Genomic DNA, 11,848 nt, shown 5'->3' with positions numbered 1-11,848 from the left:
TGCCAAGAAGGGGCTCATGATCAGTTTCTCTTCATACAGTCCTTGCACAGTCTCCTCCCTGACAAGGGGGATGGCTCTTTGTCATTATACTAATTCTCTGAAGACAGTCATAAAATACAATGATAAAGAAGCAACGCTGTTAGAACAAGCATATAGCCTCCTGGTTTGAAATGCTTTGAAAACAAACCATAGCCATAACACAGATAACACACTTCCTATGTAATCATTCTAATTAATTCCTCTAAAATCCCGGCATCTACACACGCAGCTCTCTTGTCACAGGTTTGGCCACTATGTCCTCAACTCCAACGGTACAATCCTCTTTGGTGTTAATGGACTCTTTCGTATTTCTTTCTTTTCTTGGTTGGGCTGTTCTGAATTGTAGATAATCTTTCAGTGTTTGTGGCTGAGCCGGTTTGCTGTGCGTGCCCTGGGTTATTTTTCATAAGATGTCTGGAGGAGAGACTTTCCAAAACATGCAACTCTTCCTTAGACGTGGTTTTTGCCAAATTTTGTTTCAAAAGTAACCCTGGATCTGACAACTCTGAAGCTGGCAAAACCCTGACAGCTTTGCTTTTTTCCACTATTATTTCTCTTGGGACTAATCGATCACTTCCAAGAGAAACTCTCTTGCGGTGGTCGAAGTCTTCCGCAGAGCTGCAGTTCCTGCGTTTCTGTTGGGTTTTGGCCACTCGTGGACTTTGTTTTGGACCTGGTGATGCTGACTCACAGCTACAGACAGGGCTCCCACTTAGAAGCCCTGTCTTTAACCGCTCCCCAGGATGAGGTTTTTGCTGGCCACTAGTGACTTCTGGCTGGGTCTGATTAACTTTTTCCAGCTTTTGAACAGGAAGCCCCCAGTGGCTCTCAGCTGCCTTTATGTAATCCTTTGCTAGTCCCGTGGATTCTGATGCGGGACTGGAGGAAACCTGACCATCATTCCTCCTCCTTGCTATCTCTGCAATCACTGAGTTACTAGATGTTTCCACAGTGTCTCTTCTGGTCTGTGATTTGCTCGTGATGCTGCTTTTTGTTTCAGTTCTTTTCACACTGAAACAAACAAAAATGATTTTATGGTTTGTGAAGCTGTCACGGCACAGTGTCCTCCAAATTCCCTCTACCACATTTCCTACACCTGGAAAAGGAGGCAGGCACTACCTGCCTTCTTGCCTCCCCAGCAAATCTGGAAACACCCCCCACAACAAGTGTATGTTTAAATGCAGATGGAATCAAGCAAAAACCTTCACATTTTCCATTATACTAGGATATACCTGCTTATCAATCATTGGGTTAAAAATGGATTTATGATGGTGTTCACATTTTAACTAAGGCAAACAGGTATTCATTTCCGATGTTAAGGGTCAGTACTGCTTATATGCTGACTTTTTTTTTTTTTTTTTTTTCAGGAGTAGACTCAGGTTCTGTGAACACAAATGTACACATACACACAATTTCTACTTGTGAGTAAAGAATAATCTCCTGGAATTTCTCTCAGGCTATTTCAAGATATTACCCAAATACAACCACCACTTAGCTGGTGTCATGTTTGTTGATCAAACTTGATCAACAAATGGGAGTAGGACTTAGTTAATATAATTTGAAATGTCCTGGAAGAAATTCCAGATAGCCAGCATGAAAGGCAATAAAATGCAATCGTGGAAGACAAAAGAGTGCCGATATAGCTGTATATAAGCCCCTTGCTTCTAACGGCATGCACAACAGACAACGTAACTTCACTCTGATGATAAAATGAACTTTGAGGGGCGGGATAGAAGTTGCACAGGGAGAATTAGAGACTACAGATCTTAACTTCAGCATATATTTACAGGTCTGTGAATGGCAAAAAATTTCCTCAACCACCAAAACATTGAAAGCTGAAATATTTATTTTGGCTAGCTTCAGTGTGAAAACAAATACATATAATACTCATGTTCTTACTGTTGACACCAGGAGCATGAGGATTATTGTAATTATATTAAAGTCGGAACAAGGATCTTAGGAAAGGAATGTATTTTTTAGATCTGTCTGTAGTCCCTCTGAAAGTGGTATGAAACACACCACCAACAGGTGCTTTTCATCTTCAAAGAACGTGTCATTAATTACTCCTTGCAACACACCTGTGAAGCAAGGACTCTATCCCTATTGTCCAGAAAGCAAGAGAGTCAGGAGGGAGGGGAGAGCAAGTACATGATGGAGGGGAGTTTGTGCTTCAGTTCCAGGCACTCTGTTTAATTCTGGACTTCATGTTATCTATCCATACATAGAGGCAGTCACAAATGAGAAAAAGGAAACACATTGCACCTACATTTCTTTCAGAGCATTTCTCCGGAGCTTTGCACTGGGAGGAAGTGAACTCTCTGCACACTCAGCAAAGTAATCAGACACTCCATGGAGAACTCTTTCTGTCTACTCCAAAAGATAACAAAGGTTCAACCAGAAATCTATTAGCTGAACATGAGAGAAAACAGTTACACTCTGAATGCCCCAATGAACACATTTATTTTTGTAAAGACTGAATGAAACTGCTCAGTGGTAAGCTATTTTAACCTTTTTTACCTAGAACTTTATGGTTAATTGTAACTTCTTTTGGACTCCCAGTCCACATTTCAAACATTAATATGTGCCATAAACATACAAAACTGTAAGGCAAAGAATGCTGATTCCAAACCATCTGGGAAGTCTTGGCCAATATCTGGTAACTGTGAGGCTCAGGCGGTGACAAAAGCCCCCAAATCCTACTGTGTGGGGCAGCATGCCTGTGAGCTCCGTTCTTCCAGCAAGACCTGGTGACACGGTGGTCTACACGCTTACCATCCTAAGAATTCCCCATATTTTCTCTATCTGCAAAAATAAAGAATATTTTGTGGCCGGGCGCGGTGGCTCACGCCTGTTATCCCAGCACTTTGGGAGGCTGAGGTGGGCGGATCACGAGGTCAGGAGATCAAGACCATCCTGGCTAACATGGTGAAACCCCGTCTCTACTAAAAATACAAAAAAAAAAAATTATCCAGGCGTGATGGTGGGCACCTGTACTCCCAGCTACTCAGGAGGCTGAGGCAGGAGAATGGCATGAACCCAGGAGGCGGAGCTTGCAGTGAGCTGAGATGGCGCCACTGAACTCCAGCCTGGGTGACAGGGTGAGACTCCGTCTAAAAAAAAAAAAAAAAAATATGTTGTAACACCCAAGACCGTAGCAATAGTCAAATATTTTAATATTGGTATTTTGAAAACTGGAGTTTGTAATTCTTGGCTACTAAAAAATTCGGGACTTTTTTCCTTATACTAACCACCACTCTGGTTTTATATAATTCATAGATTATCTGCCTATCTAGCCTTTTGTGTTCCCATGGAAGCATCATAAGGAAGTAATTATAAAATGTAAAAGCCTACCTACCTTGCCAACATTAACCCATTTCATAGTTTTGGAATCTCTTCTCCTTTTGGTTATCGAGTACATAATCCAGACGAGTATTAACTCCTCTCATTTCCTGAGACACTAAGTATTCTTCCCCATCAAATTCCAATAAAATGTTGCTACCACCAGAAACAGCTTTAGTAAACTGTCATTAGGTCCTTGCTTTAGAACGACACTGGAATTAGCAGTGACAGCCCCAGAGCACCTGGTGGGTGGCAGCCATGAGTACCACGCCTGGTTACCCTACAGGCTGAGGGGATGTGCTTTGCCTAATCACCGCCCTGCACCACTGAGGATGGGCTCTCCATGCTCTTCAGTTGTGCCTATCCATCTCAGACCTGGGCCAGTGTCATTCAAAGTCATATCTGGTTATAACCCAAGTGAGTTTTAAGCTAGTGAACAGAATATTCTATGTTTTATTGGATTATACTTCCTTTTTTTTTTGTTTGTTTTCTAAGACTTACTAGTTGGCCAAAATGAGTGACATCTTAAAATTCAAATGAGAGAGAGAGAGAGAGAGGAATCGAGATTTATGTGTGAAACACTTCTAAACATGCCCTATAAGTACAGTAGAATCTCCCCTTACAACCACACCCTGTAAGTGCTGTATTTTCAGAGCTGAACAATTAACATAAGGAGCATGAGTCAGGCTTTGAACAACTCTGTGGGAACCAGAAAGCCTTTTGCTATTAGGAATGATGTAAATTCCCCAAGGCTGGAAGAAATCCACAATGCAAGGCAGACAGGGTCATAAATAACAACAATGAATACTGCATATGCCACATAAAGTATTATGCTGCGATAGTGACACTCTCTTCAAATCTCGTATTAAATTCAATCACTGCCTTTATTTATTTATTTTAAAAATTCAGTTTAAAGAGCACTATGCATTTCCTTTGGGAACTTCAAAAACTCCTTTAAGAAGCAGAGCAGTCGGCTCTCATCCCAAATTCCTCTGACAACAATGAGGGAAAATGTCCTTGGAAGAAACGGGACAACAGAAAAGGTGACAGAGTGACAGGAGGAAATGTCCTGTTCAAAAAGTGTAAAATCTGTGACTTAGTTTTCATAAAAAAAAAAAAAAAAAAAAGAAAGAAAGAAAAAAGAGAAGAAAAGAAAAAGAAAGAGAAAGGCAAGGCGGGGTCTCCTGCTTACAAATTAAAACCACATTTGGCAATTTGTTGAAGGAGGCATATTTACATTTGTATGAAGACTGGGTGGGCAGGAAAAAAAAGATTAGACTCCCTCTTCAGCCCCTGAGCTGTCAGGTCTCATTAGAAATCTCTTACTCTAACATTTCTAGGGTCAATTCACTCCCCTTTGTCTCTAAATCAAAGCCTCCGGTGCCACTCTCCCCTGCCCCCAAACAAGTATTCCTTAGGAAGCAGCTATCACCTGGGAACAGGATTTCCTAAAGGGAGTCGTCCTGATTACTAATGGCTTCTCACATCTGGCATCAAAATGCAATCTGAGGCTTATCCGGAGGCACAACGCCAAGATACAGATATATAATGTGTGCTAAGAGGGGTTGCAAGTGCCTTCTGGGCTTACGGGACGACCCTACTACTTTTCAGATTCTGCCATGAATAATGATCCCATCAGCTCTTGTAAAGAATGACGATAAACCCAACATACTCAAAGAGGCTACCAAAGAGTTGGTCATCCAAAGTCCAGAATGAGGACATTCTGAGTCCCCATGGACTCAGATATTCCACAAATATCATTCCTTGGTATACTCCTTCCCAGCCATCTGCCTCATCCCCACTCTACCTCCTATTTTGTTTTACTTTTCGGTTACACTTTGAAGAGTTTTGATTCAAAAGTTTCTCTCTATAAAGAATGTCAGTACCTAGTTCCAGGGCAAAACCAAACAGAAATAGGGCAAAGCCCTGGCCTCTAGGGAGATACCCTCCTTCAAACAACCTAAGCAGCCTACGCAGGCCACAGGGCAAGGGATCAGGACTTTTCTCCATCTTTGGGGGTATTCTGGAGACCACCACCCCAAGGATGAAGACAGTCAACACTCATGTCCCAGTACAGAACCAAGGAGAAGGCTGAACAGATGAATGTTTGAGTATGATGATGGGTGATATTACCGTATTCCTGTATGGGCTGACCTGGGAAACACATTTTAAATTCCAGGATAGAAAGGACTGCAAAGAGAGTCCCCACCAGGATGAGCTAGGTGACTAAGATATCCTTCTTGCCTCTAATCAAAGAACAGGCTGATTTGAGATGCAGTTAGAAATACTGGGCTGGGTGCAGTGGTTCACGCTTGTAATCCCAGCACTTTGGAAGGCCAAGGTGGGAGGATAGCTTGAGCTCAGGAGTTCAAGCCTAGGCAACATAGTGAGACCTCATCTCTACAAAAAATTAGCCAGGCGTGGTGGTGCGCACTTAGAGTCCCAGCTACTCAGCAGGCTGAGGTGGGACGATCACTTGAGCCCAGGAGGTCAAGGCTGCAGTAAGCCATGACTGTGGCACTGCATTCCAGCCGAGGTGACAGAGTAAGACTTTGTCTTAAAAAAAAAAAAAAAAAAAGAAGGAAAAAGAAAAAAGAAATACTGGGCAATGTTTAAGTCCCAAAAGCACATTGAAACTGTGGATAAACCAAGGAGCCACCCCACAGTGACTCACTGAAAACTGGTTTTGAACAGAACACTGTTGGATTAATGGGAGATAGGGAGAGAAGTTGGCCTAAAATGGCAGAGAAAACACCTGCTCTTGAACTTCCAACCTCCTCATGCAGTCTATAAAGCATAGGAGGGGCTCCCGCAGGCCAGTGGGAAGACTGGCTGCATCAGAGGCATAGAACGAGTCTTTTGAAAATGGAGATTCCCAAGACCCCTCCCTGGAAGCTCTGATTCACGAGATCTGGGGTGGGGCAAGGGCATCTATATTTAGGTTCCAAGGTGATTCAAAAACTGCCGATATAAATAACACAACACTCAGCAAGGCAGAGCAACAGATAAATACAAACTGGTACAATGAGACAGTCTTTGGCAAAGTGTGGTCTGTTTATCCCATGCATCAAAATCATGTGGGGAGTGTGTTAAAAAATGTTCTAAGTTCCACCCCAGAATTTGGATCTCTAGGAAGCAGCGTCAGGGCATGTATATTTTGGGCAAGCTCCTCGGTGATTCTGATACTCAGCAGAATTACTGAACTTCTGCCCTAAGGGCACACAGAATTGATAACTGAGCAGAATCCCACGGAATAATCCAATCAGACAATACTGAACTCTGTACCTGGCAATGCTTGAAGCCCTTGAGGGAAAGGACCTTGCTTTCACAGAGCCCCTATCTCAATGGAGAAGACAACAAACAAACAAATAAACATGTGTCAGGTGGTGATGATGTTATGAGGAGAAATAAACATCCAAAGGGCCATGGGGTGCTATTTTAGATATGGCGGTCAGGGAAGGCCGTGGTAGGTAACAAGGTGGGCTTTACACTGAGACCTGAGTGAAGGACAAGCCACAGGAAAGAGCATTTTGGGCAGGGCGAAGAGGGAACACCAAGCTCTGAGGACAGAGTATGCCTGGAAGGTACAGAAACTGGAGAGTAAATCAGGGGAAGAGGTCAGGAAGCTGGAAAGAGGGGTGTGTGTGTGTACTGGTGGTGAAAAGGCAGATCTTGTGTGACTTTTGTAAGGATGGCATGTTTTATTGTGAGGAAGATGATATGCTCATGGAAGCTTCCTAGAAGAAAAGGGGCTTGACATTTTAAAAGGAATACCTTGGGCGTTGTAGAGGTACATGGTTACGAGGAGGAAGACTAGTGATGAGGCCTCGGCAATGATTGATTCATTCAGAGGTGATGGGTCCTGGAGAAGAGCCTGCTTCTTGGGGAGCAGTGGTTAGACTGGAAATATAATTTGATGGGAGACCCAACAAAATGTGCTGATGGACTGGATATAGAGAGTGGGAGAAAGAAAAGTCATTGGTGACTCCACAATCTTTGGTTTAAATAACTGGATGAAGGAAGTTGGCCTTTACCCATGCAGAAAACATAGTAAATTTAGGGTCAGGCTTGGGGAATAAGACCAAGAAATCAGTTTTAGGCGTTGCTATGGTATGACTCTGTCCCCTTCAAAATTCAGGTGCTGCCAATGTGATGGTATTAAGAGGTGGGGCCTTGAAGATGTAATTAGGCCATGAGGGCTCCACCCTCATGAATGGGATTAGGTGTCTTTATAAAAGGGCTTGAAGGAAGGAGCTGGAACTATTGTCCTTCTACCTTGTGGGGACACTGCTTCTCCTTTCCGGAGCATACAGCAATGAGACATCATCTTGGAGGCAGAGACTAGCCCCTCACCAGACCCCAACCTGCTGGTGACTCGATCCTAGACTTCCCAGCCTTGAGAATAATAATAAATTTCTGTTCTTTATAAGTTACCAGTCTCGGGCATTGTGTTAAAGCAACACTGATGGACTAAGATAGTGTAAGAGTCCTCCTGGATATCTAAATGGAGGTGCTGAACAGGCAGGTAAGATACAGGTTTCCGGCAGAGGGAGGTCTGAGCTGCAGACACAAAGTCCTCAGAGTCAGTCGGATTTTGGAAATGATTTTGGATGAGTAAAAGAAGTTGAGAACATGAGGAGGATTCAGGAAAATAGACTATGAGGGAAGCACCAGTGAGGAGGAGAAAAATCAAGACAGCATAATGCTCCTGGAGGCAAGAGAGAGTGACATGGAGGCAAGAGAGAGTGACACGGAAGTGAAGAACGAAATGCCAATGAAAGTGACAACTGTTTGGAACACTGCCGACTGGTTATGAGTGAAAACTAATCACTGGAAGGAAGGTGACTTTGACATAAGCTGTTTTTGGTGAAGTGCTGGGATCCAAGCCTACCTGAGATGGGGTCAAGGGAGAAGTGCAAGTGGCTGCATTGGCACTTCTCCAGTATGGAGACAGACTGGAGACCAGAACTCCCGAGGAGAAACAGAATGTGAACTGTACAAGCAACTTGAAATTTTCTACAGACCCATTAAAAAAGTAAAAGGACACTTTTAAAGGTGAAATTACATTTCAATAATATATATTTAACATAATATAAAATATTATAATAAGTAATCAATGTAAAAAAATATTCAGATGTTTTATATACTAAGTGTGTGAAGTCTGGTGTGCACGTTATACTTAGATTACATTATTTCTGACTTGTCATATTTTAAATACTCCATAGTCAAATGTAGCCAGTGGCTACAAGTACTGGCCAGCACAGGTCTAGACAACACCACTTTGGAAGAATTTTGCAGTAAGGGGGAGCAGAGAAAAGGGGGCACCCCCCACTGTCATCCTCAATACAGCTTGGTGAGGCAGATATTAATACCACGCCCCAGGGTCAGATGCTGCTGGCTAGAAACTGGTGTGACATGGACACACAGCATGGGATGGTAACACCACTACCCATCTGACAAACATGGCCTATGTTGGGAATGACTTGCAGCCAGCTCTCCAGCAGCTGGCTGAAGGCTCTAACACAATAATATTAGTTGAGGTTGGAGTTTATGGGGGCAGATCTTCGGGGCCATGGCATTAGGCTACTGTCACTCCAAGAGTTCTTGGGGTGCACCAGCCAATCCTGGCTCATCCTGACCACATGGCCCACCCCGTATGATCCTCCTGGTACCCTTCATAGCCATACTGGAAGCATATGGCAGAAGCCATCCCACCAAACTCTTGTTTTTAGGATTGTAAAACATCATGTGGAGGCAATAACGGGATGAAAAAAAGCTATTCAATGTCATTAAAATTGTTCTCAAGGTAGGACTTCATGAATTCTCAGTCTTCATCTTTTGAGAGTTGGACCTGTTTTTCCCATGGTTATGTACAGGAGTTTTTTCTGATTCTGTTACATTTAACGCCAAATGAAAATAATTAATGGCCGGGTGCGGTGGCTCACACCTGTAATCCTAGCACTTTGGGAGGCCAATGTGGGTGGATCACCTGAGGTAGGAGTTCGAGACCATCCTGACTAACATGGTGAAACTCCGCCGCTACTAAAAACATGAAAATTAGCCAGGGGTGGTGGCTCATGCCTGTAATCCCAGCACTTTGGGAGGCCGATGAGGGTGGATCACCTGAGGTCAGGAGTTCGAGACCAGCCTGACTAACACGGTGAAATCCTGTCACTACTAAAAACACGAAAATTAGCTGGGAGTGGAGGGGCATGCCTATGATCCCAGCTACTCGGGAGGCAGGAGAATCGCTTGAACCTGGGAGACGGAGGTTGTGGTGAGCCGAGATCACACCACTGCACTCCAGCACGGGCAACAAGAGCGAAACTCCATCTCAATAATAATAATTAATAACCCAACCAAAATATTTTAAAAGTAGGCAATTCACAGTAGAAGATTAGAAAACATACTCTTAGGGCATATTCAAAATGTTACTGCTTTTCGATTCCTCCTAATCACATCTGCTGAGAATGATACACTCAGAGTTGATCGAATCAGGCAGAGGCTCCAGGCACACGAGTCCCAGCACAGAGGTGAGAGGGAGTGGAGTCTAAGGTCTCATGTTCATTGTTGACTTGTCCCAGAGCCAGCTTCTCAACCCCTTGATGGTTGGTTTCTCATCTACCTTTCAGGATTGTTTGGGAAATTTAAATGCTGTGAGGTGTATGAAGTAACTCTGGAAACTGGAGAGTGCTGAACGCATTTTCAAAGCTGATGCCTTCACAAACCATATGGGGCTGGAGAGAAGGCAAGAGTGCCTTGTATTCATGAAGAAATCATGTGATTCTCAGAGTCCTTTCTCCAACATCTCATCTGGGCCCCAAGGAGTATTCATCAGGGCAAGTATTGTCACTATGTGATGGATGAGAAGAATGAGACTCACAAAAACTGAGGCCATGCACCATGCAACAGGGGCAGAAATGAGTCTAGGAAGCCTGCTCTCTGTGCAGTAGTACTGTCTTCACTTTGCCCAATGGCTGCAGTTTCATTTGCCATCATAGTCAGATATGGACTTACAGAAAGAGAAGAGGACTTTGGCTCCAGTCACCTCTTGGTCACTACCTGACTGTGATATTTGGACAGCTGACATATTCTCTGAGCACCAGTTTCTTCATCTATAAAAAGAGAGATGATAATAATACCTCTATAGTGGATACTCATTCAGTTCCTGGAAGCAATGCTCAGATTTTGTTCTGGAAAATCACACATCTTCAACCTCCATACATATTCATGCATTTCAAGAGATCTTGTTTCCACACCTGACTCCAGAAATGAGCCTATGGCTCAGGCCAATCAAACTACTGAATTCACAAGCCTCAAACAGATGCATCAGCCACAGCTGTCCTGGCAAGAGGCCTCACCTCCTCCCACTGGAAGGAAACAGACCTGAGACTGCGGGATCAACCACCACACATCAGCAGAGAGTGAAGCCAACACAGTGGAATCTGGAGCCAAAGATGGTGAGAAATGGAGACTTAATGATACTCTTTGTGTCTCTGATCAAGTTGTACCTAAAGTCTGGACTTCTCAGGGGCATGAGACAAAAACCTTCCCTTTTTTTGCTAAGCCGCTTTGAGTTGGCCTTTCGGTCTCTTGAAAATGAAAAGGTTCAAGACTGATACAATCTCTTCTCAGGTTTGTTGCACTGAATAGGTTATTGTATGTGTCAGCCCTCTGCAAATAATTAAAACCTTTTGCCAACAATAAAAGCAAATTAAAAGTATAATATATTATCAGCTTATTTGGGGGGCATATAACAGTGTCAAAGTATGAAACTGGAATTATTTTAATTTATAACGAGGCAAAAAGAAACGTTACAACCATACTTTAGTGGACACCACATGATTTTCAGGAGCATCGGCAATGTGAAATGTGATACATACAAAAGGCTCAGTTAGTTATAGAAAAGCAGCTCAAACAGAGCATGAATGACAATGACCACAATCTCACACCATGAGGCAACATGGCCACACAGAAGCCACCTGTCTTTAAAATGAGGGAGAAGTCTCTCTTTCCTAAATTTCACTTATAATACTTTTAAAATTTTTTGATAATAACGAAATAAAAAGGGCAAAACAGGTGGGACAGTCACAATGAACAATTAAAAGAAAGGATGGAAACACACAAGTATGTGTGTATTGACTCAAGGGAACTGAAGCAAACAGGAGGTGAAATGAAAAATGGCATCGTATGAATTCCACTGGGACTGAAGTTGTTTTTCTCTAAAGATGACAATGATGACGGACATTTGTTCTGAGACCAAAGGCAAAACACTTGGCACAGTGGCTGGCACCTGGTATGTGAGTCCGCATGAGATGTGCACGAAGCAGACATGACCTTCCCCATTTCAGACTTGAGGAAATTGATGCTCTGGGTGGCCAAGCCATCTGCCCAGTTCCCACAGTGAGGGGCAAGCCTTCATTCCACACGTGTCTGGCCCTGAGTCTGTCCTCTGAGGACTTCACTTCTC

General features: G+C 43.3%; 1 protein-coding gene across 1 annotated transcript in view; it reads right to left on the bottom strand.

Annotated features, from left to right (window-relative positions):
- Window positions 1-207: 207 nt before the first annotated feature.
- Window positions 208-11,848, bottom strand: part of SLX4IP (SLX4 interacting protein) — a 193,994-nt gene continuing 182,353 nt past the window's right edge. Inside the window, exons 7-8 of the mRNA XM_025399796.1 lie at window positions 2,306-2,406; window positions 208-1,050 (exon numbers count right to left, since the gene is read on the bottom strand). Coding sequence (XP_025255581.1) covers window positions 330-1,050; window positions 2,306-2,406 — 822 coding nt within the window. The 3' untranslated portion in view covers window positions 208-329. The remainder of the gene's footprint in view (window positions 1,051-2,305; window positions 2,407-11,848) is intronic.

Source organism: Theropithecus gelada, chromosome 10 (assembly GCF_003255815.1).
Source record: "Theropithecus gelada isolate Dixy chromosome 10, Tgel_1.0, whole genome shotgun sequence".
NCBI classification, from domain to species: domain Eukaryota; kingdom Metazoa; phylum Chordata; class Mammalia; order Primates; family Cercopithecidae; genus Theropithecus; species Theropithecus gelada.
The sequence above is the reverse complement of the archived record's forward strand: the minus strand, read 5'-3'. Positions and strand labels throughout refer to the sequence as shown.